Genomic DNA, 23,693 nt, shown 5'->3' on the forward strand with positions numbered 1-23,693 from the left:
TCTTGGATTTAGTATGATTTTACTGGGGTAAACTGCCAGTGTAGATTATACGAGCATATAAAGACAGAAATGCCCACTGACGCGCTGGAGGTGTCAGCCCATCCTTAGACAACAGTTGCCTGTTGCTTTCTCTTCTTTTGGCCCTTTCTGGACCTCCAGATGGCCAGGAACCTAGGAGGTGGTCCGGACAGCCCTCCCCACCGAGCCAGAAGCTGCCCCGATCCCTGAACCAAAGACGGGTGCCTGATGTGTTTCTCTTTGTTGCCAGGTGCCTGCCCTCCCAGAAGGCGCTGATTTCTCTCCTCCAGTGGTGACTGAGCTGTACTACCTCCTGGCTGACTACCACTTCAAGAATAAGGAACAGTCCAAGGCCATCAAGTTCTACATGCACGACATCTGCATCTGCCCAAACAGGTCAGGCTGGCCGGCTGCTCAGACAGGAGCCTTTGCCCAGTTGCTTCCTTTGACCCTGCCCACCAGCTGTGTTCCACGGGCACCAGGGCCCCCAGGAAATGGCTGCTGCTGCTGCAGATGTTGTCGATCCTGGCAGGAGCAGCAGCAGCTTCTCTCCTGAGCAAAGCCCTTCAGTGGGAAGTGGGTGATGGCGATGCCGCAGGAGGGAACGAGGGCCACCTCCCCCCCTCCACCGTGGAGAGAGGCATCTCTTCTTTGATCTGTTCTGCCCTTGAAATGGGAGCAGCATGAAAATGCCTGATGTGAGCACAGGTCGAAACATGGATGGATGTCTACTCTGTTATTTTTACATCCGTTACATGGTTTTGATATTTGTTAACAGTACATGTTTGTGTTCATTGAATTGCAGCCTTCCAAAATCAATCCCATTGCTATACTTTGACATTGAAACCATGAAAGATTTTCATGGTTCACAAGATTCTTAGAGCCAACAGAGGATATTAAATTCATAAAAGAATAGGGAATGAGCCAGGGAGGACAGCCAGGTAGGACTCCGGGGTCTGGGACTGCAGCCTTGGGACATTCTTTCAGCTGCCTGAAAATGCTCTCAGAGCAGCTTCTAACTAGAAATTATACCAGATGCTTTAATTTGGATCCTGAATTGAGCATAAGGTTGGGTGTAAATTGCCCCTTTCAGCTCTTTAATTAATTAGTACTTCACTGGATCTCCTTTCATTTTTAACTTCACAACAACAATCTTCTCAGGTTGATTGGACACTGAAACAAAACAGTTTATATTTCCTTTGCTGATTGAGAGCTTAGAATAGGCTTTAGTTTAGATTCTCAAAGGACTTAGTTCTCGTAGGAAAATGAATTTTTTTTTGTTTAATCCCATTTATATCCTGCCCTTCTCCGAAGACTCAGGGCAGCTTACAATCTAAAGCACAAATCAATGTGCTTAGCAATAGTGTTATTAGTGTGGCATTAGAGACATAGATTTAAGCACTATCATAACTTGAGGCTTGGGAATGGAGGACATGGCAGCTAAAAAGGATTTGGACAGCAAACTGCTGGTGAAGATGGGCTACAGGCTTTAATGTAGGACCAGGAAGGGCTGGCAAAACTGTTACATTGGGCAGAGTTTGCACCACTGAAGAGAATTGTTTGGCTCTGTCTGAAGACCAAAAGAGTAGTAACAATACCATAGGACAATTGCAAACCAGCATGGAGGGCACATACAGAGTTGCAGGCGCTCAGGTCTTCTGCTAGAGGAAAGGTAGTAGGCAACAGTTCCTAGCCAGACTGAAGAGAGAACTGCCATTAATGTGTGACAGCCCCCCCCCAACTTAACCTCTAACATAAGGTTTAAAAAAATAGACTGGTGCGCACACACATTAAGCTTGTATCAAAATCCGGACACCTATATACATGGTTAGGATTGCTATGGAAGGTCAGGCAATTAGCCAACTAATTGTATGTTGCATTTACAAAGCTTAGCTGGAAAAGCAGCTACTATAGAAGCTGGAATAAACCCCCAAACACTCTTTGATTCCTCTCTTTGGGTCAAGGTCCCTGAGTCTGTATGCCCAACCTCTGGCAGTTCCCTTGAGCAGACCTTGGTGAGAAGCCAGGTGCCCTGGGGGACCTCAATGCTCGGCCCTGCTGGTTTCTTGCGTGCGCAGAGTGGGACTGTGGCAGTGTGTTCTCTTTCAGGTTTGACTCGTGGGCAGGGATGGCTCTGGCCCGGGCCAGCCGCATTCAGGATAAGCTGAACTCCAACGAACTGAAGAGCGACAGCCTCATCTGGAAGCACTCCAGCCCAGTGCTGAGTTGCTTCAAACGAGCCCTTGAGATCGATGGCTCCAACCTCTCGCTCTGGATAGAGTATGGCACCATTTCCTACGCTCTGCACTCATTTGCCTCCCGGCAGCTGAAGCAGTGGAAAGCGGAGCTGCCCTCGGAGGTGGTGCAGCAGGTGGGCACCAGTGTCACAGCGCGAAGGGCTCACCGCCCTGCTCATGAGCCGCTGCTGAGCCGGCTTCCTCTTTCAGATGGAAGAGCGGCGCAACAGCATGTTGGAAACAGCCCAGCACTGCTTCACGTCGGCGTCCCACTGCGAGGGTGACGGAGACGAAGAAGAATGGCTGATCCACTACATGCTGGGGAAGATTGCAGAGAAGCAGAAGCAGCCCCCGGGATTCTACCTCTTTCACTACAAGCAGGCGGGTCACTTCCTGCACGAAGAGGCAGCGCGGTACCCCAAGAAGATCCATTATCATAACCCCCCAGAGCTTGCCATGGAGGCCCTGGAGGTAAGGCAAGGCCCAGACCCTCCAGTCATGCTGCCAACCCCCGGGTGACCCATAGGTAGCAGCTGGGCCAATGCCACCTTCGCATAAATTTGGCCCGTGGTTCAGGTGAAGTCCAGCTGCTCTTCCACTTTGGCCTTCAGTTGATGAGGGCCTTGCAAGTTGCATCAACCTGATGGAGGAGGCTGGCCGAGCTTGAGCCTCCTTTCCCCTGGGGGCTACAGCAGACAAGGGGTTTGATGTCTGTCCTGGACTGTGTCATCTTCAAAAAATGATGAAACTTGGGATTTTGAGAAAGGTTGCATTCCTGTGCATCTCCCCAATCTGGTTCCTACTTCCAGCCCCTTCTAGTCCTAACTGGGGGTGAGGGAGGTGCAAGAGAAGCCTGTCTGCCATTCCTCTAATTTAACCTCGAGCCCCTTTGGCTGGATGATTCCACTTTTTAAATATATAATTCAATGCAGCAGACATAGCCGACACTCCTTCCTTCTACTTTGGTCACCACCACCACCACCCAGTTTGGCTGAACAAGAACGATTGGCCAAAAGTCACCCAGCCGCCTTTCCTGCCAAAGGAGAAGATGGAATCTTGTTTGGCAGGTGCACCCCAGCACCAGACGCTAGAAGGGCCCCCAAAGAAAGTGAACTGGGTGGGACGTAGCAACTTTGGGGAAAAGCTGACTAATGTAATACAAGTATCAGCTGACTAATGTAATACAAGTATTCCTCACATAACAACCATTTGTTCAGTGGTCATTTAAAGTTATTGCAGTGCTGAATGGTACATACACCTAGGCCTGAGGTTAGAGCAGACACCCCCCCCGGGTCATGTGATCAAAACGTGGTTGCTTGGCAGGCCACCCATACTACAACCCTGGGGCACTTCAATTCCTCCCACCCCCTATCTTCCCCCCCTTCATCTCAACCCTTTCAGCCATCCTCTGGGACAGGGCATGGGTGGCCCAGTGGTTAGAATGCAGCACTGCAGGCTACTTCTGCTGACTGCCGGCTGCCTACAGTTTGATTCTCAGGGGCTCAGGGTTGACTCAGCCTCCCATCATTCTGAAGTCAGTAAAATGAGGACCCAGATTGTTGGGGGCAACAGGCTGACTCTATAAATGGCTTAGAGAGGCTGCAAAGCACTGTGAAGCGGTATATAAGTCTAAGGGCTATTGCAATGGGGCTGAAGGAGAGGCCTGTGGCTTCAGTGGTCTCGGCCAGCCACACCATCCTTGGGCCTGTTTCAGTCCCAGCACAACCACCTCAGGCCCCATGCCGTAAATAGCACCTTAGCAAAAAGGCCAGACACACACACACCCTGCCCTGCCCTCTGCAAGCCATGCTGCACCCAGCTGCCCTTCACCATCTTCCTCCAGTGGCCAATGGGTTGTGCTTGGCCTTAGGCAAGGCAGCTGCTGGTCGTGTCCACACCATTTTCCAAATAGAATAGGATAGGATGAGGTGGAATAGAAATGGGATACTTTATTTGGCCAAGTGTGATTAGACATGCAAGGAATTTGTTTTTGGTGCAGAAACTGTCAGTGTACAGTACATTGCAAAGCAACAGAGAAATAATACTCATAATAATGATAACAATAAGAGGGGTAGTAAAGGTAGTAGTAGAGGCTGTGTGTGAGGCTCTCTCCCCGCTCTCCTCAAACACTGAGAATAGCCCCTCCACAACTGAGAGGAAGAGGAAGGAAACTGCCCTGAGCTGCTGAATGAAAACCAGTCAGTCAAAGTCCACCTGAAGTCTGGCGGCCTCCTCGGCCACCTTGCAGGCAGCGGCCTCTGCACAGGGTGGCAGGTTGGTTGGCTTTATTAGACTGCCTCCTCAGGCACAATAAGAGGAATGGGAACACTCAACTGCCATGCTGGGCACCACAAAAGACACGAAAGGCCTCCTTGTCCAGTGACCTGAAGGGCTTCAGCCGCCCCGAGAGGTGCAGCATGGTCCTGCCAGTTGGACACTGCCAAGAAAGCGGACTCCAGACCCCTTTAAGACGGACCTGGCTTGCATTGCTTTTCATTCTCTCTCCGGTATGGATTTTGTAAGATGACCAGATTCAAAGAAGCTTTTGCCACAGTGAGTTTCTTTCTGGTAGGTCTACTTTCGGCTCCACGCATCAATTCTAAAACTGGTGGGAAGACCTGACTCGGGAGCAGATGCTGAGCTGCTGGTGACTTTTATGAAGGAGGCAGCCGAGGGGCCCTTTGCCAGGGGAGAGGAAAAACACACCCCCAAGCTCTCTGAAAAGTGAGTCCCTTCTGTTGCCGGCTTCAACCCACGGGGAGGGAGATGGGCAGAGTTTGCTGGGGCGAGGGGGGGAAGCAAACCTTAGAAGGCGTATTACGGCATTTGGCATTCTGACATTTTGAATTGCCCAGTTTATACCTTCTGTCTGAAGTTTTAGCCCTGAAGGGGAGAGATGGACGATAAATGAAAAGCCTTGCTGAAATCTTCCTAGGCCTCTGGACAGCCAGCTAGACATAAGAAGGACCATCCTCTGTTTCACTAGAAGCCTCTCGGGACTTTGGTTTGCAGAGCCGCCAGCTGGGCACCTCCAAGAGACGCAGTCTTCCCCACCCCCCGGGGTCCCAGAATGAGGATCCAGGCAGCGTGCCCAAGGCAGGGAATCCTGGCAGGGAAGGGCGGAGGGCCCACCTAGTTCCCCCCTTCAAGGGCTGGGGCCCAGTCTTGAGACGGGTGTGGGGCAGGGCTGGGAGAGCAGGAGTGGCTGCTTCTCCACCTGTAAAAATCATGGCCCTGAGTGTGTGTGTGTGTGTGTTAGGGTGTGGCTCATCACCCTTGAAGCCAGGCGGGGTCAGGGATGGGATTGGGACTCCATGAAAATTCCTCACTGACAACAACAGGACACACTTGCTCTGAATGCTGGGGACCCTCACTAAGGGCTAAGCAGACATTCTGGCTGTCCCTGCAATTAATTTTATTCCCACAAAGATCAAAAAAATTCAAAAGCAACATTCCTCTTTTTTTCACATTTTAAGATTTATTTCGAGCAGAAGATTGGTTTTGCTCTCCCACCCAGTTGTCACCAGGTAACACAAGGCTGTTCAGGAGTTTTACACAAGCCTTGTGCTTGCTGGATTGTCCTCTGCACAGCTGGGCAAACGGGTGCTAAGCAGCAGCTGCCATCCTTATGCCCCTTTTCCAGTCTGGGTAAGTCAGGGTTTAGGTGATCCAGAAGCTGGCAGAGTTTTGCAACTTTTATCAATGGCAGTGACCGATCAGCGTTCCAGAACAATCACCTCAGAGGTGCCTACAGTTTTGGTGCCAGATCTCAACCACGTAGGAAGACAGAAATGTTCCTTTACGTTCTTTTCAGACCACATTAAAATGTGCGGTAGTGTTCCTTGAGAATTTAGAATTGGAAAATATTGAAATAACTTGCATAAAAACAAAAGTGGAATTTATAACTGCAGAGGAAAGGCTCCAAAAGTAACTCAGCAGAACATAAATTATTTATCACCAAAATAAACCAGATTGATTGTAATAAATCAGTCTAAAAATAACTGATGTAATTTTCAACATGATTTATTAGGGCTGCAGCGTTTCAATACAGGTAGTCCTTGACTTACAACCATTCGTTTGGTGACCATTTGAAGTTATAACAGCACTGAAAAAAGTGATTTATGTCCACTTTTCACACTTACGACCGTTGCAGCATCCCCAGGGTCACGTGATCAAAATTTGGGTGTTTGGCAACTGGTGTGTATTTATGAGGGTTGCAGTGTTTCAGGTTTACATGACCTTCTGACAAATTCAGTGGGGAAGCCAGATTGACTTAACAAACCATGTCAGGGAATTGCGTAGCTGGTGTCCAAATGAAGTCATAGACGCTGACATGAACTTGTAGTTTTATATAAATAACTGTATTTACATCAAACAAAATAGTCAGGTAAACAGCATAGTCAGGTAAATCAACACAGCAGGAACATCATGAAGTAAATTACAGAGCCCCCACAGGAAAAAAGGTGTGTGTGTGGGGGGGGAAATTCCCTTTCTACACACATAGCAACCAATCACAGCACAGAGTGCCTCACACAGGAGCCAGCAATCTACAACCAATTAACCACAACTGTGGTCTGGCTCATTGCACAACCCCACTGCACCAGCTATTAAATTTAAATATCTTAAACCTAGTTACTAACTTAACAACTGCAGTGATTCACTTAACAATTGTGGCAAGAAAGGTCATAAAATGGAGCAAAATTCACTTAACTGTCTTGCTTAGCAACAGATATTTTAGACTCAACTGTGGTCGTAAGTTGAGGACTTCCTATGTTTTGATTCCTGAAAAGTGCATTGAGTTACAAGTATGTAGCATTTTTCCACAGGAGCCTCCTATGCAGACCTCCTGCATAAGAAGGGAAGGTCAGGGAGCATCTGCAAGTGTAGCTGCCGGCATCTGTCACAACGCAGTGTAGTGCATGCGGCTGCACCACCACAATTCTTAAATGACTGGAATCTGGGCCTGAATATGAGAGTTTTCAAAAAATGCCAAAATGATGATATGTTAGTTAGAAGGGCAACAAATCCTGAAAAAGCTGCCAGTCTAGGTCTTTGGTTGAGGGAAAGAAAGAAGTAGCTGCCTGCAGTGCATTAACTGCCAGGTGGGGAGGGGGCTGTAAACATTTGGGCGCATTCCCTTGGCAGAAGCCAGAAAGTGGGCATGGGGCACTCAGAGGGACTGTGGGCAGCACCAGGGGAAGGGAGTAGTCTTTGGGGCTATGGAATCGGAAAAAAGGCCAGGCCTCTGCTCCTTGGCCCTGAAGAATCCAGATGTTGGCATTGAGTTCTGTCTCCTTGTCCAGCTGTGACAGTGGTCCTGCACCAGGCCCCTTCCCCCCCCCTCCCCCATGAGCCACCGTGTTCTTTTCCTTTCTTCACGGTCTCTTCCTCTTCTGCCCCCAGGGAAAAGCTTTGCATGGCAGATGAGGACTCGCATTCTTCTGCAGGAACTCTGCCAGGCCCCGGGACTTCCCTGCTCTCTTCCTCCGGTCCAGGTCTGACTTCCCCACCCTACACAGCCACTCCAGTTGACCACGATTACGTCAAATGTAAAAAAAGCCATCAGCAGGCAACACCGGATGGTACAGTCCCTGTTCTCAATACTGTCGGCACTTGGAGGTGCTGGACTCCTGGCGGGCGGGCGGGCTCAATTGGCAGCTTCCAGGAGGGTGAGGGGTCCAGGGTAACACGGGCAATATTGTCACTCATTAACCCTTTCAGTTTGCCACTACCTCCCCTCTGGCCTAAACGAGTAGGTGGGTCTAGTTAAGGCACTTTCCCGAGGTCCCAGGCTCGGGGTATTTCCCAGAGCCCCTTGAAAAATCCAAACTTCTGCCCTTGTCTCGAGCACCCCACATGGATGACTTCAACTCCCAGGATTCCTGGCTGTCACAGCACGGGTGCTCCACTCCACACCGCTTGTTTCTCCTCACAGGCCGGCTCAGTGCCACAGTATGTAGGGGGCTTGTCCTGCTGCAGCTGGATGGGAAGTGGCTGCCTGTTGGGATGGGCCCCGATCCACCGGGTAACCTAGCAAGGGTCTGGCTCTGTGATGGAAAGTTCTGCCGTCTATTCCAGGGAGCACAGGAAGAGTCTGCTCTCCAGTCCTCCCAGTGTTCCCAAAGAGGAGACTGGAAGGGGCTCTGCTCAACCACTGCCTGCTTGCTTTGCGGGGCTTCAGTTGGGCATTTAGATGGAGACCGCTGCTTTCCTTGTCTGGAAAAAGCAAAAACAGCCTCACCGTCAGGCTGTTTCCTGGCCTCTGTAGGCAAAGCAGGGCTTAAGGCTGAGCATGCAAATATGGCCTTTCCTATCAGTCAAGAGCCAGGCCAACATTTGCAGGCTCCCCTCCTGTCTTCTGTTGCAGCCCTCGAGGTCGCTTGTTTGTTCTTGGCTTTCAGTCATAGCCAGAGCAGATGCCCTCAACCCACTAATGAAAGATGACTGATTAGGAGCCTTCTTGCAAACATTCCCCATGAGGATTTGGGTGACCATTTCATCCTTTTGGAATAATTTATCCCGAAGAGCTGGATCTTTGATGAACCTGGACCCATTCGCCAGGATGCATCCCCTGCTCCGCTTCCCTTTGAGAGGAGCTTCAGCATTGTTTTGTTGGCATCATTTTTCATTTCTCTGCTCATAGTCATCTCTTAAAGCTGCTTTTCTGAGAAGCCTTCTCTTCTGGAACATGATACTTGTCTCTCTTGCCCTTTTTGAAAGGGTGGGCTATGACTCCCCAAATCCAAGCAGCACATGCTAGAAGCAACAGCAGATGAGTGACCACTTTAACTCAGAAGACAGTGAGAGTTTCCCAGGGCTGCCCTTGGGGGACCCTCTCCAAGTAGGACCAGAGGAGAAGTGAATTGTGGCACAGTTGGGAGGCAGCGGTGCAAGAGAAGTCATGATGAGCAAGCCAAAGGGGAGAAAGGGAACCGCTTCAGTTGGCCATTCAGTATTTAGGAGTATTTATGGGACATAGCAGCCTTTGTAGAAGATCTTTAGGAGCCCTTGACCCTGTTGGGGCTCTGTGTGTGGGGTGTGTGTTTGTGTGTGTGTGTGTGTGTGCTCTTCTCAGCTGGTCCTTTATATGAGCAGAGAGGCCAGGGATGGCAAGGGTTTGGACTCGAGAAAGTTAAGTTTATCTCCTGCATTTTGTGCTGGAGCTCACCAAGACATACAGAGCACGCCTCCTCTAATTTCCCCCCATGAAAGGTTTATGATGTAGGTTACGCTGAGAGAGAGAGATTGGCCCAAAATCACCAAAGGCCTCCATAGAAATGGAGGATAGAAAGTGCTCCGGGAAATCAGAGAGACCCCATTAAGAACTGATCACATGTTGTCTGTAATCCACATGGAATTTGGGTGCTGCTCAGAAGACAGAATGAAAGCTGGTTTCTTGACTGGCTGCAGATATGATTCAGCAGCTCCATAACTTTACCTGGGCTTTGTGCCTAAAGTACATGGCCTTTAACTCCCATGGCCACCAGCCAGCTGAAAAACTTAACTTGGTTGTTTCATGCTGTTACTCTCCATTGCCTTGTAAGCCAGTTCACTCAGCAGTGTGTCCTAGCAGGCTTAAGGGCTAATATACTTAGTGCACGTTCTAGTGCACGTTCTCCAACATGAGAAAAGCCATTTCTGTGGCATCAGAATTTCAGTGAGGGGTTTTCAACTAAACAGATCAAGTAGGATACATCAGCTTTGAGTTCCAGGAAAGGAGGCTGACCTGCTCTTTCCAAGGGATGGGCTGGTAATGCCAAGAGTTGTTCCAGTGTCTTTGAATCTTTGATGAAGGAGAATAGGGAGGGTGGGGTGGGGTGGGGTGGAGAACTCCTCTGTCCTTGCCTCTGCAATGTTCCTCCCTGCTTTGAGCACAGAAAGGCTCTTGACTGTCAGACCAGTCACTTCCTTATGGCAATGTCCACAAGATTTGGCTTCTCTCCTTCATCCTGACTGTCATTCAGATCAGATTGGCTTAAAAAAAAATCACTTGTTAGCCCAGCTCCTTGGTTAAGGCTGGGGCACAGGAATGGATTCCTGCAGACAGAAGCAGCTTGACTTGGCCAAAATCCTATTGGATTTCCAGTGACGCAGCCAGAGAAGCACGAAAGAATGCCTGCTTTCTTTTACGGCAGAATAAGAAAAGCCATAGGGACATGGTGGCTCAGTGGGTTGGGACGCTGAGCTTGTCGATCAGAAGGTCGGCAGTTTGGCGGGTCGAATCCCGAGTGCCGCGTAACAGAGTGAGCGCCTGTTACTCGTCCCAGCTTCTGCCAACCTAGCAGTTCGAAAGCACGTAAAAATGCAAGTAGAAAAATAGGGACCACTCCGGTGGGAAGGTAACAGCGTTCCGTGCACCTTTGGCGTCTAGTCATGCCGGCCACATGACCACGGAGACGTCCTCGGACAAGCGCTGGCTCTTCGGCTTTGAAACAGAGATGAGCACCGGCCCCTAGAGTCGGAAACGACTAGCACGCGTGTGCGGGGGAAGCTTTACCTTAAGAGAAGACAACTAGGGAAAGCGCCTCGTTAAAGAGAGACCTATCTTGGGCCCGCTTTTGATCAGCGCAGTCCGTTCTGTAGAAAGGAATGGGAAGTGTCTAAATTGAAATTGGTTACCCATGGCCAGATATTTGCCTGCTTCCCCCCCCCCCGGCTGCCCTGCTGTCCAGCTGCCTTCATCGGTCAGTAGGGTCCTGCTTCCCCTGGGCCTTGAAGGTACAGAAGACATTCCAGGAGAGCAGGTGTCATTTTTGTCACTCTGTGCCTTTGTCCACTCAATCATGGCTGTTTTTGTTCGTTTCTGCTGTTTTTATATATTCATGCTTTTGTAATCAATATTGCCTGTGTTGCCCTAACCCGGTTAAAAACAGTTCATAGACTTTCCTTACCTGCTTGTTGCCCATCACGGCTTGCTTGAACATCAGAGCTGCAACTGACGAGTCTGTTAGCTGTGCAAATGTTGGAGACGCCCATAACAGCAACAGCCTCCTAAGTTCAGCTGCTGCACCCTGCATTGGCTTGACGATGGCTGGATAGACTTGGGGCCCCTCTCGCTTTTCTGCTGAATCCATTTCTGTTTATTCCTTATCTAATCAGTTGTTTTGAATATTGCATGGGTTAGCTACATTTCTGGAAAAAAGGACTGTTGGTGGGTAACAGACAAGTCCATTTGCAGAATTAATTCCATCCACCTCACCGCAGTGTTTCTCAATCTTGGCCGCTTGAAAATGAGTTTTGCTGGCTGGGGAATTCTGGGAGTTGAAGTCCACCCATCTTCAAGCGGCCATGGTTGAGAAACACTGTGTTAAGGTGGCTAGGCCTGACTTATTCCTGAACCGGGCTTGCTGTTGTATTGAAATGGTGTGGCAATCTGCTTCAAGAAACCTTGAAGCTGAATCAAAATTAGACATTCACTCTTGGTGCCCCCAAATTGAAGAACTGGGACTGATGGATCCAGATCAGGATGGTCTAAAGCCTGACTGTTTTAACTATCAGTTAGATGTTTTTGTCCCATTTTTCACCCACGAAAAAGCCCACCATGGCTGAAACAGAGGGCCTGGCAAGGCCAGAACAGCTATTCTTCTTTGCTTCATTGCGGGGGGGGGGGGGGGGGAGAAACATGCCTCTCCTGCTCCCAAACTGACATCACATCAAAACTGTATTATGGTCACTAATCGAAAAGACAAGATCATAAATAAAACCGAACACATAATAAAACATTCAATAAATTCTCCTGTGTAAGTGAGCTTCCCTCTGCAGGTAGTCATTCCATGGTGCCCTTCTTGTGGCATTTCCATGTTGCTCAGCGCAGTTTCACCACAAGGACGAGACTTAGGGATTTCTGCCACTATATGAGGCTCACATAAAATTGTTCAGTACAGCTGGGAAGATTTTTTTAAAAAATGGATGGAAGACTGTCACACACATGGAGGATGTGCAAAAATACAAACACTTTGCAGGCACCAATCCATAGGATTGGTGAGTATCTAATGCCAGGGCCTACCTCACTAGTATTGTGACAGGCCTGTGAACCCAGTAATAGTCTAATTGACTAGGCAGAAAAAGCAACACCTACTGTTTAGTGGCCTTTTCTATAGCATATTCTATCTGACCCATGATTTATGATGTTGATGCCGTGGTGCTCAGCCATGTCACTCTTTTTTTCCTAATTTTCTAGAGCCCTGATAACTTTCTCAACTTCTCCTCAAGTTTGTAGTTGCTATCCTTATGCTAATATAAATTATTCTGCTTTCATTCTTCGTTGCTTTGATTTCCCGGATGAACACTTTTGTAATATAACTTTTCCTAATGTGTATACAAAGCTTTCTGTTTGTATGCAAATTTCAAAGGGATGAAGCCTTTCTCCTAGGTTTTATTTACTGCCACTGCACTCTGATGAGCTGCTAGAGGGAGCAAATGGCTTCAGAGTGGATTCCTTCTTAAAGGAAGTGTTTTTCCAAAGAAAGCTCCATCAGAACCAGCTTACCACTTACTAAATTTCCCTGTTTCTTAATTATCCTTTTCTCATCTGTTTTGATCAGCAAGAAATGGCAGAGCCAAAGCAGACAATTAGCAGACACTTCCACTTTCCAGACTCACAGGAAATAAAAGATATACATCGTAAATGGGTCAGCAGTTGTCAAAAATGACAGAATAAGATGAGGTCTGCTGAAATCTCCAATGTAATTCTCAGCAAAATGTTACTTTGAGTTACAACAGGCTTCCAAATCCATTTCCCCTAGTTTTTAATTCTTATGGCAGCAATGGGGTTTTGTTGTGTGAATGTGATTGTGACAAAAAAGTAAGACTTCATCCCTTAATATGGGCTCTATCCTGTGTTGGACTGGATTGGCTTTCTCCTCTGGGATTAAATTGGTTTTTCACTTCTCCCTCCAAATTTTCTGGGCAGATGGGGGTGGGAGGACAGAGTCGCCAGCTCTCTCCTCAATGTCCGAGGACATTCAGCTGACAGACCACCCATTTTTAGTAAAACCACCCCTCTGAAATGGCGGGAGTGGCCCTTCCCCCCCCTCCAGAATGGGGTGTCCAGGGTACCTTCACTCCTACAAAGGTTGGACAAGTCTAAACCCAGCCAGGCATCCATACGTCTGTTTCAATATAGCAGGTACTTTCCAAAACACTGTCCTCCAGTCTTGCAGAAAAAGCAGCCCACATTGGCAATGGAAGTCACAGGCCCTTCGCTGCCAGGCAGGTTCTGCATGAGAACACTTTCCATGCCACCCTTGAGGCCACCTCAAATAACTTAGGTTGGGTATTAGTACCTCATTCTGCCCCCCAATTACTAAAAGATTGATAGGAGCCAGATCAAGCTGCCACCTCCTGCCCTTTCAAAGGGACATCCTGCTGTGGGACCTTCCTCCCATTCTATAATACTTTCTGGGCAAACAGAGCCAATCTTTTATTTTCTAGTCTTAGAACAGACCAAATGAATTTTCACTGGGAAAAGTAACTTATGGAGAATACTCCTATTCATATCTATATATGTGTATTTAGTTTAGCCACAACTAAAAATATTCATTTCCCTGAAGTACCCTGCCAAAAAAAGAATGGGAAGTTGGCTGCAATCAGCTGTTGCTACAAAATTTCCCCTTATGCCGAGCATCAGTGTTGCTTGCTTCCTACTATCCTGCATTTAAGATTAGTTTTGGAAGATTTTTTTTATTGAAAAGTTTTAAAATACATTTTTGAAACATATACCCCATCTACCCCACCCCTCTCCCCATCCCTCCCATTCCAACACACACACCCCGACTTCCCAGAGCCGAATACAGGGTATTACATCATACAATCTTACTGTAAAATATTCTAATTACTATAATTACTCTTTAAACCCTATCGCACTTTAACTCTCCTTAACCATAGAAGAAAAAAATAATATAGCCTCTAATTACAATAACTAATAACTATTCAAATGCTAAATAATACTTTGTAGTCCCATATTTGTTCTGAATAAAATCAATCCATCTTTTCCATTCCACTATATATCTCTGTTGCAAGTGACTTTCACATATGCCGAGATTTTAGCCATTTCTGCCAAGTTCGAAACTTTCAAAGTCCATTCTTCAATACTGTACAGTCACTCATGCACTTGTGACCTCTCTAGACTACTGCAATGCTCTCTACATGGGGCTGCCCTTGAGAACCACTCAGAAGCTTCAGCTGGTACAGAATGCAGCCGCGCGAGTTCTTTTGGGGGTCTCCCGATACTCCCATGTTACCTCTGCTCCGTGAGCTGCATTGGCTTCCAGTTGCCTTCCGGGTGAAATTCAAGGTGGTGGTGATGACATACAAAGCCCTACATGGTCCGGATTACCTACGGGAGCACCTACTGCCGGCGTCAACTTCCCTCCATCCTGTACGCTCCCACAGAGAGGGCCTCCTCAGGGTACCACCGGTCAGAGAATGTCGGCTGGTGACCCCCAGGGGGAGAGCATTCTCAGTGGGTGCACCAATCCTTTGGAACCGCTTACCGGCTGAACTCCGGATGGCCCCCGACCTTCGCTCCTTCCGGCGTGATCTAAAAACCTATCTATTCGAACAAGCCGGCCTGGCCTGATGGGTTTGGGGTTTTAACATTATTTTAACTAACTTACTACATTGGGCACAATCATTTAACTTTAAATCTTGTATCCTGTATTCTTATTTTTATTGCCTTGTACACCGCCCTGAGTCCTTCGGGAGAAGGGCGGTATATAAATCAAATAAATAAATAAATAAATACTAGGCAGGTCCTCCTTCTTCCAGTATTGCGCTACCAAAAGTCTTGCAGCTGTTATTAAATTCAGCATCAATTTGGTTTCTATAGCAGTACAATCAGTGATAATGCCCAACAAAAACAATTGTGGTAAAAATCTTATCTTTTTCTTAAAAATCTTCTGCATGTTCCACCAAATTTTAATCCAAAAAGCTTTAACTTTTTTACAATTCCACCATACATGATAATACGTTGCATCATCACAACCACATCTCCAACATTTTGGCTGACAATTTGGATACATACATGCTAATTTTTTGGGATCTAAATGCCATCTATAAAACATTTTGTAAAAATTCTCCCTTAAATTTTGTGCCTGTGTGAATTTAACATTCCTAACCCATATTTCCTCCCAAGTATCCATTATTATTGGTTCTTGAAAGTTCTGGGCCCATTTTATCATACAATCCTTAACCAATTCCGCTTCTGAGTCAATTTCTATCAATGCATTATATATCCTTCTTATATGCGCTCGACTTTGATCTCTAATTTGCTTTACCAAATTCCCATCTGATATTGAAATACCAATTTTCTGATCTTCTTTCCATCTAGCCTGTAACTGCCCATACTGAAACCAAGTTTATACTATTTTTTCTTCTTTTAAAATATTGAAAGACTTCAGTTGCCATTCATTCTTTTCCATCTAAGAATTTCTTTATATGTTATCACATCATGTTTAAATCCCACATTTATATTTTCTATTTCATGTTTAGATATTGCCCAAATAGGAATTTTATAATTCAACTTGTATCGATATTTTTTCCAAACTCTCAACAAGGCAGATGTTTGTGTTTTCACTGTTCCTTGTAGGAGGGAAATCTAATCCTAGACTTCTTTTAGCTTTTTGAAAACTAAGGATTATTCACTAAAATGCTAGGAAGATTTGTTAGATATTTCGGGCTAAAGCTGCATGTATCCTTGTCGAGGGTGGTGTGGGGAACAGAGAATATGTCTGCCTGGTGGGCTCAGCATTTCCAGAGCTTAGCGCTTGATGCCTCTTGTTTCTGAATGTTAGCCATTTATGAGTTCCTCTGGTTTGTCAGGACAGCCTCCCATTCTCTAGCTTCTCAGCCATCCTCAGATGAGTTCTCAATTTACCCTTTCATTATAATCATTTCCTTGTAAGTTTTAAATGTCACTCTCATTGCTTGTTGTACTGTGCACGTCTGTATTTAGGTTACTAATTGAGGATATCTGATAAAAAGGAGTATCTTCCCCAAAAGCTTATGATGCAACAGCTGCTTCCACATTTAAGGAGCCTTTGGCTTTGCTGAGATGGACTGCCAGTGTCACCTGAACACAAGAGCTTTAAAATAGCCCTGCAGTCTTGTGTGCAGATTTTGTTACAGTACACAATTACTTCCAGCCGAAAGTTTTAAACTGATGTACAAAAGGAAGAAGTGTCAGTAGGCTGCAAGAGGAGAGGCTGCATGCTGAAACCAATGAGTGGATGTGTTGCTCCTTGCGCTTATTAGAAACCAGATGCTGAAATGGAGGAGGGGGGGCGGCAGTAGCCGCTGTCTGGAAAAGGGGGGGGATGTTGCCGCCAAAGCACCGTCTCACTTGTGTCCCTGTTTCTCCTATGCAGACAGGAGTCAGGACAGCTCGGCAGTGGGGCTCTCGGACTCCAACTCCACCCAGGACATCTTTATGGAGCTTGGCAGCCCTCCGGACAGCACCAAAAAGACACCTCCTGAGGGGAGACCCTTGGCTTCCTGCTCGGACCTCACAGCACCTGGAAAAGAGAGCCTGGCACCCACAGAGGACAGGGGTAGGTTGGGCAAGGCTGGAGCCTTCAGGCCTTGTGCCAGGCTGCATGCCTGTTCCTTCCTGGGCTTCTGCTGCAAGAGGTGAAAAGGCAAAGCTGGGACTTGGGGGGGGGGGCGCTCTCTGCTCTTCTCCTGCCTGCCTACGAGGCAGTTGAGGATTTGGGTGAGCTGGGTCAAAGGGAGGGTGACGTTGCCTATTTTCTGGAATTCCCTCTAGAGAAGCCTGAAGACCTCCTGGAGAGCCCTGATACCTGCCGTGCTGCGGAGCAGAAGCCCCCTCCCCAGGGGCCTTCCAAAGCCTCTGCTCTCCCCCTCCCCCAGGGTGACCCCAAGAGACCAGCCGAGCCCCTCTGCACCAGCCAGTTTGCCGAGGGCCTCCCCACAGACCTGGAGGAGCAGCGCACCTTCCTGACCGAGCGCTGCATCGCTGCATTCCACCTCTGCCTTAGCCGCTTCCCCCAGCACTACAAGAGTCTCTACCGGCTGGCCTGCCTCTACGCCTGCAGCCCCACCCATAAGGTAGCAGGGGAGCAGGGGTCTGCATAATTACCCTTTCACAGAAGGAGAAAACAGGCCGGGACCTTTGGCCATATACCTTGGACGGCTGCACCTATAGAAGGAACCTTGGTAACAGAGTTGGATTCAGCTCCAAAAGAAGGTGGGGGGTCCCCAGGACTCTGTGAGGGGCAGCACCACACAGAGGGTAGGGAGAAGCTTTTTACACTCAGGGCTGCCTTGCTCTTGAATCAAAGATGGATTTTAATTTTAAAATGTAACGGGAGTCTCATACTTGGGTACCAGTGTACAGAAAGAGAGCTCACCATGTAAATCAAGAGTACATGACAATCTCAAACGTGACGATTCAGACTAACCGGGTAAGATGCCTTCCCAGCCACAGGAGGCTTAGCCCCCATGCAGAGTTGCTCTTTCTGGAAAGGGTCCCGCAACCTGACTCCCCCATCCCCATTGCTGGCTGCCTTAATTAAAACCAGTATTGGGCCTAGAAGGGAGAGCTGTGGACACCCTGCATCCCTCTCCAGGCTACAAAAGGAGGCAGTGCCCAGCCTGGCACATGCGCAACCCCATAAGAGAGGCTAGGCCCATCACAGAATATGGAAACAGGCTCCCCACGTTGCCCCTTCCCACTTTGCTCCCATTCCAGGCAGAGGAGGGAAGTGGGGCAAGAGACTTGGTATGGGAAGAAAACCCGCCTTAGCAGTCAGAGGCAGGACTGAGAGTGCTGAGCATCTCTGGGATGCCTGATCACCAGGAGAAAGACCATCTCCAGCAGAGGATGGAGACTCTGCTGCACCCGGTTCTCCCAGTGAGGAAAGAAGACTGAATTTTGTCCCTGGGAATCCCAGTTACCTCCTCCACCCACCCCCGCCTTTCAGCTTTGCCCAGGGATGGGAAACATGTGCATTAGGTCAAGAAGTGGCACTTTGGGCAACTTGGAAGGAGGGAGCGGTGGAAAGAGGGGCCACAGCAGCTGCCACCATTCTGGTTTCTCCTTCCTTCCTTCCTTCCTACCAACCAATTTGTTCTTTTCTTGCACTCTGTTCTATATAGAATCTGCCGTGGGCGCGCGATGTGCTGCTAGGCAGCAGTCTCCCCTGGCAGCAGCTGAAGCACATGCCAGCACAGGGTCTCTTCTGTGAGAGGAACAAGACCAACTTCTTCAACGTAAGTGGGCTGCCTGAGCTGCAAACAGGGTGCTTTCTCTGGCTTTCCCCAGGTACCCGTCTCCTTTGCATCAGGTGAGAGTCTAGGCAGGCGGGCCAGGATCCAGCAGGACCTCTCTGCCCTGGACGGCTGCCCCCTTGTCCCACCTGCAGCTCTGGAGCTGCTCCTTCCCTGTTGGGCAGCAGGAGGGAGGGCCTTGGGCAGCTCTATCCAGCCTCTGACCATGCTGAGCACAGGAGCTTTGCTCCAGAGAATAGGTTCCTTTAGTCAGAGCAGCACCTGTTCCCCACCCCCAAGAACATATGAATTCACACACACACACACCCCACAAAACCATCCCTTCTTTCCCTCCTCCCCCCCACTTCGGGCCACCAATCCCAAAAGATTGGGGAACTCTGAACTAATGGCAGGATCCTGGAAGCATTTCAGCCCCTTCCATGGACTGCAAAGAATTATTAAAGTTTTATGAGGATGCTCTCCAAGTCATGGCCTTGAGAGCAGTTGGTATGAATGTAGTCCAGTTCCTAAAAACATAATTGTTGGAGGAGAGCTGTGGACCTTCAAACCTTCTCATGGACCTTTGCCCTTTAGAGGAGTATAGACGGGGTGTTAGCCCCAGCAGCTCTCCAGGCCCTGGTGCGGAGAGCTGGCAGAAAGGAAGAGGGGCTGGCAGAAGCACTCTCGGAATGGAATTGAGTTCTCTGTGACATAAAGGGGTCTGCCATGTGGGAAAGGGAGCCGCAAGGAAGAGGGGCTGCAGAGGCCTCCCGCTCAGAGGTGGCCATGGGGCACAAGTGTGAACTGCAAAAGAAAGAGCTCCCGATACACCCAAATTGACCACAATAGGGAACAAACAGCTTCTGAAAAAAGTTACTGTATACACCGTATGAACCCCAAGAGGAAGACCGATGGAAACATGTCACTTTTAGAAGAAAACAGCAACCAAGAGCAAAGCCCCTAGCCCACTCCACTGAAGACCCTCTGGAGCTAACCAATCGCTTTCCTACCCTCCCCCTGGAAGAAAATGTGCAGACACCTATAAAAGAGCAGTCACCACTAGTTTCTAAAAAGGAGACACAATCCAGCATTCCTGCGACAGGAAGAATAGTATCCCACACTTTCCTAGGGGGGAAAAAGGTGAATATTAGTGATAGGAGATTCAATGCTTTGGGGAATAGAAACTATAGTCTGCAGATCGTGCAGTCAATCTAGGGAGGTATATTGTATCGCTGGAGCAAAAATCAAAGAAGTAACTGAGAAACGTAGTAAAATAATCAACCCCACAGATTACTACCCGTTTCTTCTCCTACACGTGGGGACCAATGAACACAACAACGAATCTAATGAGATTATGAACAGCTAAGGAAGAAAGTTAAAGAATTAGGAGCATAAATGGTGTTTTCATCTATATTTCCAACAAAAGACCAACATCCAATAAGGGAGCAAAGGATTTTAGAAACAAATCACTGGCTTAGAAACTGGTGTCATCGAGAGAACTTCGGTTTCCTAGACCATGGTCTGAATTACCTACATGAAGGGCTACTGGCAAGGGATGGAGTCACCCTCACAAGAACTGGAAAGTATATATTCAGAAAACGACCATCTTATCAGAAGGGCTTTAAACTAAAAATCAGGGGGTGGGGCAATCTTCAAGACCTTTAGAACCTGATTCCAAGCAAAAACCACTAGATAACCAATCACATAAGGAGGCAGGGAGTGAATAGAAAGAAGAAGAAGAAAAAGGGAAAACACAATGAAGTAGAGAGTGATGGAAAGAAAACCTATATATAAACTATGAAATATAAGAAACACACTCAAGATCCATAAAGGACTCAAGTGCCTATACACAAACACTCCTTTGTTTAAGGAACAAACAGGGTGAACTTGAAGTTTTAGTACATGAAGGCAGATGTGATAGATTTGCCATTACTGAAACTTGGTGGGATGAAACTCATGACTGGAATGTACTGATAGAAGGATACAAACTATTCAAAAGAAACAGACCCAACAAAAGAGGAGGTATAAAAGATCACTACATCTCTAGAGAAATACACAAAACCAAGAATGGAAACCTGGAATCCATATGGGTCAATATAGAAGGAAATAAGGATGACATTGTTATAGCCATATACTACAGGCCGCCCAGCCAAACAGAAAAAATAGATGAACTTTTTGCTAAATATGGATGAACTTTTTGCTAAACAATTAACAAATGTATGTAGGAAATACACCACAGTACAATGGGAGACTTTAACTACCCTGAAATCAACTGGGAAACTCTGCAGCAAGTGGGAGATCAAACAGATTCCTAACCAACTTAGCTGACAACTTTGTCATCCAAAAGGTAGAGGAGGGAACTAGAGGAAAAGCCATAAAGTGGACCTAATTCTTAGTAAGAGAAGAAGTGATAGAAGGAGTTGAAATTGCCGGACCTTTGGGTGAGAGTGATCACATCATATTAGTTGTAATGTAAACGCAAGCAATAGCACATAATCCAGCCAGTGTCTTAAACTTTAAAAGAGCTTATTTTAACAAACTCAGAGAGAGCCTAAGAAAAATTCCATAGATGAAAATCCTAAAGGGGAATACAACTCAAGAAGCGTGGGAAAATATGATCATAAAAGCCCAATCCAGCACAATACCAGTGAAAAAGAAAAACAAGAAATCAAAGAAGAAACCAGCATAGTTGCACAAAGTTCTCTGATAAACTGAAAGACAAAAAGGACAATTACAAAAAAAATGGAAAGAGCAACACAACTAAGGCCAAATACCTGTCAAGTTTCCGACATATGGGCTTTTCAATTGACTCTGAGGCATTGTTTACCTTAAAAGTCCTTTATTAGCCTAATACACCGGCAAATGCTTGCTTGAAGGAAGCTGGAATCTGAAATCTCCGCCCCTTGCACAATATATTAAAACACAATTCTCCACCTTTCTAATTTTGTCATTAATCATATTCTCCAATTAATTTAAAGAATCAGTTTCCCTTCCGTTAGAAAACCCACCAAGGCCTTATCTTCTTAGTTAGAGATGGCCTTGAAAGGTGCAATCCTACTCATCCCCCCTCCTAACCTTAACTAAAACAATACACAAATCTAACATATGAAATAGCTACTTCTTCATTTCTTGTCAAGCAATAACATTTGATGTTAGCAGCGTTGACAATACCAGCATACAGCTCGAATTGCAAAGATGAAGTCAGGAAAAAGCTAAGGCGCAGAATAAACAAAGGCAACAAAAGTCAAAACCGTTGTACCATATCTTAAAAAAATTCTAGAACACCGGGGAATTAGAAAAGAGCTGATGTGGTTTCCATCTTCAAGAAAGGGGGGGAAAACAGACCCAGGAAACTACAGACAAATCAGCCAAACATCAATACCTGGGAAGATACTGGAAAAGATAATCAAAAAACAGATCTGTGAACATCTAGAAACAAAGTTTTAACTAGTAGCCAACATGGTTTGTTAAAAACAGATCATGCCAAACCAATCTTATTTCATTCTTTGACAAAGTGACTAAATTAGTAGACCGATGAAATGCTGTAGACATAGTGAACTTAGGCTTCAGCAAGGCATTGGACAAAGTAGACCACAACCTACTTCTTGGTAAGCTAGAAAAATGTGGGATAGACAACATGACCACCGAATGGATTTGTAACTGGCTGACAAACCGTACTCAACGAGTAATCCTTAATGGTACCAGATCTACATGGAGGGAAGTAAGCAATGGGATGCCACAGGTTTCTGTCTTAAGCCCAGTACTCTTCAATATCTTCATAAGTGACTTAGATGAGGAAGGGGAAGAAGAAGAAGACCATAGAAGGGGAACTCATCAAATTTGCAAATAACACTAACCTGGCAGGAATAGCCAACACCCCAGAAGACAAGCTCCAGATCCAAAAAGATCTTGACAGACTTGAACAAGCTAATACAATCCTTTGTTGTACAAACAGGCATAGACCAAAATCCTGTGCAATGGCCAGCTTCCCCATCTGGTCAAACTGGGAGTGTTAAATTCAGTTGAAACCACTCCTTCCCTCCCGAAAGGGGAAAAAACCAGAGCCCCATCACCCTTAAGTACAGGAAGTTGGGCGGGGGCAGTCCTTTTCCTTGGGAGCAAGTAGAGTCTTCTTCAGACGTTCCCAGTGCTCTCCCGTGCGCGGCTGCTGCCCTGAGAACCAGGCGCTGGGCTGGGTTGTTGAACCCTTGGGGGGGGGGGTACGTTGTGTTTGCAGAGGAGCCCCTGCTCGGCTCCTCTTTCCAACCTTGCTTGTGGCCTGGAGGGTGGCGCTCGCTTGGTTGTGTTTTTGACACGCCTCGGTTTGCGCTGCAGGCTGGGTTTTGTTTTGTTTTTTGGGGGGTGTCTCCTGGGGGCCAGGCTGCCCTTGGCAGAGATGAATCCAAGCGAGCAGGGCAAGAGGAGCAGAGGGCGATGGGCTTCTTCCTGGCGCTGCTTTATTATTGCACGCTAAGAGGCTTTAGAGCCGGAGGACCCTGCCGCGGGGGAGGGGGGGTCATTTCTCTTAAAAGCGTATCTTTTCCCTGCCTGAATGTACAACCTCCCCCCCCCCGGCCGCCGTTTAAAGGCGCCTCCTTCGGGGGACCCATCTTGGACCGGCGAGATCGGGGGAAGCTTCTCCCCTCGATTCCCGCCTGCGGCACCTGTGCGCTATGGGGTCTCCAGGCTCTATTTTGGGGCGGCTGCTGGGGGTCGAGGGGGCTGCAAAACCGGGAAGCTCGCAGCGAGAGCGGCCCCTGCGTCGTCCGGCACTGGGATGGCACCGGCCTTGGGAGGCGCAGGCTGGGTCGGCATCAGTAAAGTGGGGTTTTGTGTGCTGCACGGCTCCCTTCCCTCCACGGAGGTGGCCGGAGGGACCCGGGGAAAGGGGCCGTGGGGAGCGGACACGGATCCGCTTCTGCCGCCGTGGCAGGAGGTGCCGCGCGGGTGGGGGAGGGCTTCGGGAAGGCGCCGCGTTTCCCCGGGGCGCTCCAGGCAAGCGGCGGCCTTGCAGCTGCGGGCAGGAGCGGCGCCACCCTGCTCTCGGCTCCCGCGTGGGCGGCGGGCCGGGCGGCGCTGCTCCGCCGGGGAGGTAGGCGGCGCGGGCAACGCGCAGGAGGGGCCGGGCAGCGACGCGTCGCTTCGAGGGCCGGGCCGGCAAAGGACGGGCGGGGCGAGGCCGCGGGCGCGGCGGCTCCGTCCTCCGCGCGC

General features: G+C 48.0%; 1 protein-coding gene across 2 annotated transcripts in view; it reads left to right on the plus strand.

Moving 5' to 3' along the window:
• Positions 1-23,693, plus strand: part of CABIN1 (calcineurin binding protein 1) — an 85,091-nt gene that overhangs the window by 50,073 nt on the left and 11,325 nt on the right. Inside the window, exons 21-28 of one of the 2 annotated variants that reach the window (XM_081338637.1) lie at positions 269-414; positions 2,128-2,389; positions 2,466-2,726; positions 4,828-4,979; positions 7,659-7,837; positions 16,622-16,804; positions 17,020-17,321; positions 18,372-18,485. In XM_081338637.1, coding sequence (XP_081194763.1) covers positions 269-414; positions 2,128-2,389; positions 2,466-2,726; positions 4,828-4,979; positions 7,659-7,837; positions 16,622-16,804; positions 17,020-17,321; positions 18,372-18,485 — 1,599 coding nt within the window. The remainder of the gene's footprint in view (positions 1-268; positions 415-2,127; positions 2,390-2,465; positions 2,727-4,827; positions 4,980-7,658; positions 7,838-16,621; positions 16,805-17,019; positions 17,322-18,371; positions 18,486-23,693) is intronic. The other variant, XM_081338638.1, reaches the window with a different exon arrangement.

The sequence above is a fragment of the Vipera berus genome (genome assembly GCF_964194415.1).
Source record: "Vipera berus genome assembly, chromosome: 14".
Lineage (NCBI taxonomy): Eukaryota > Metazoa > Chordata > Lepidosauria > Squamata > Viperidae > Vipera > Vipera berus.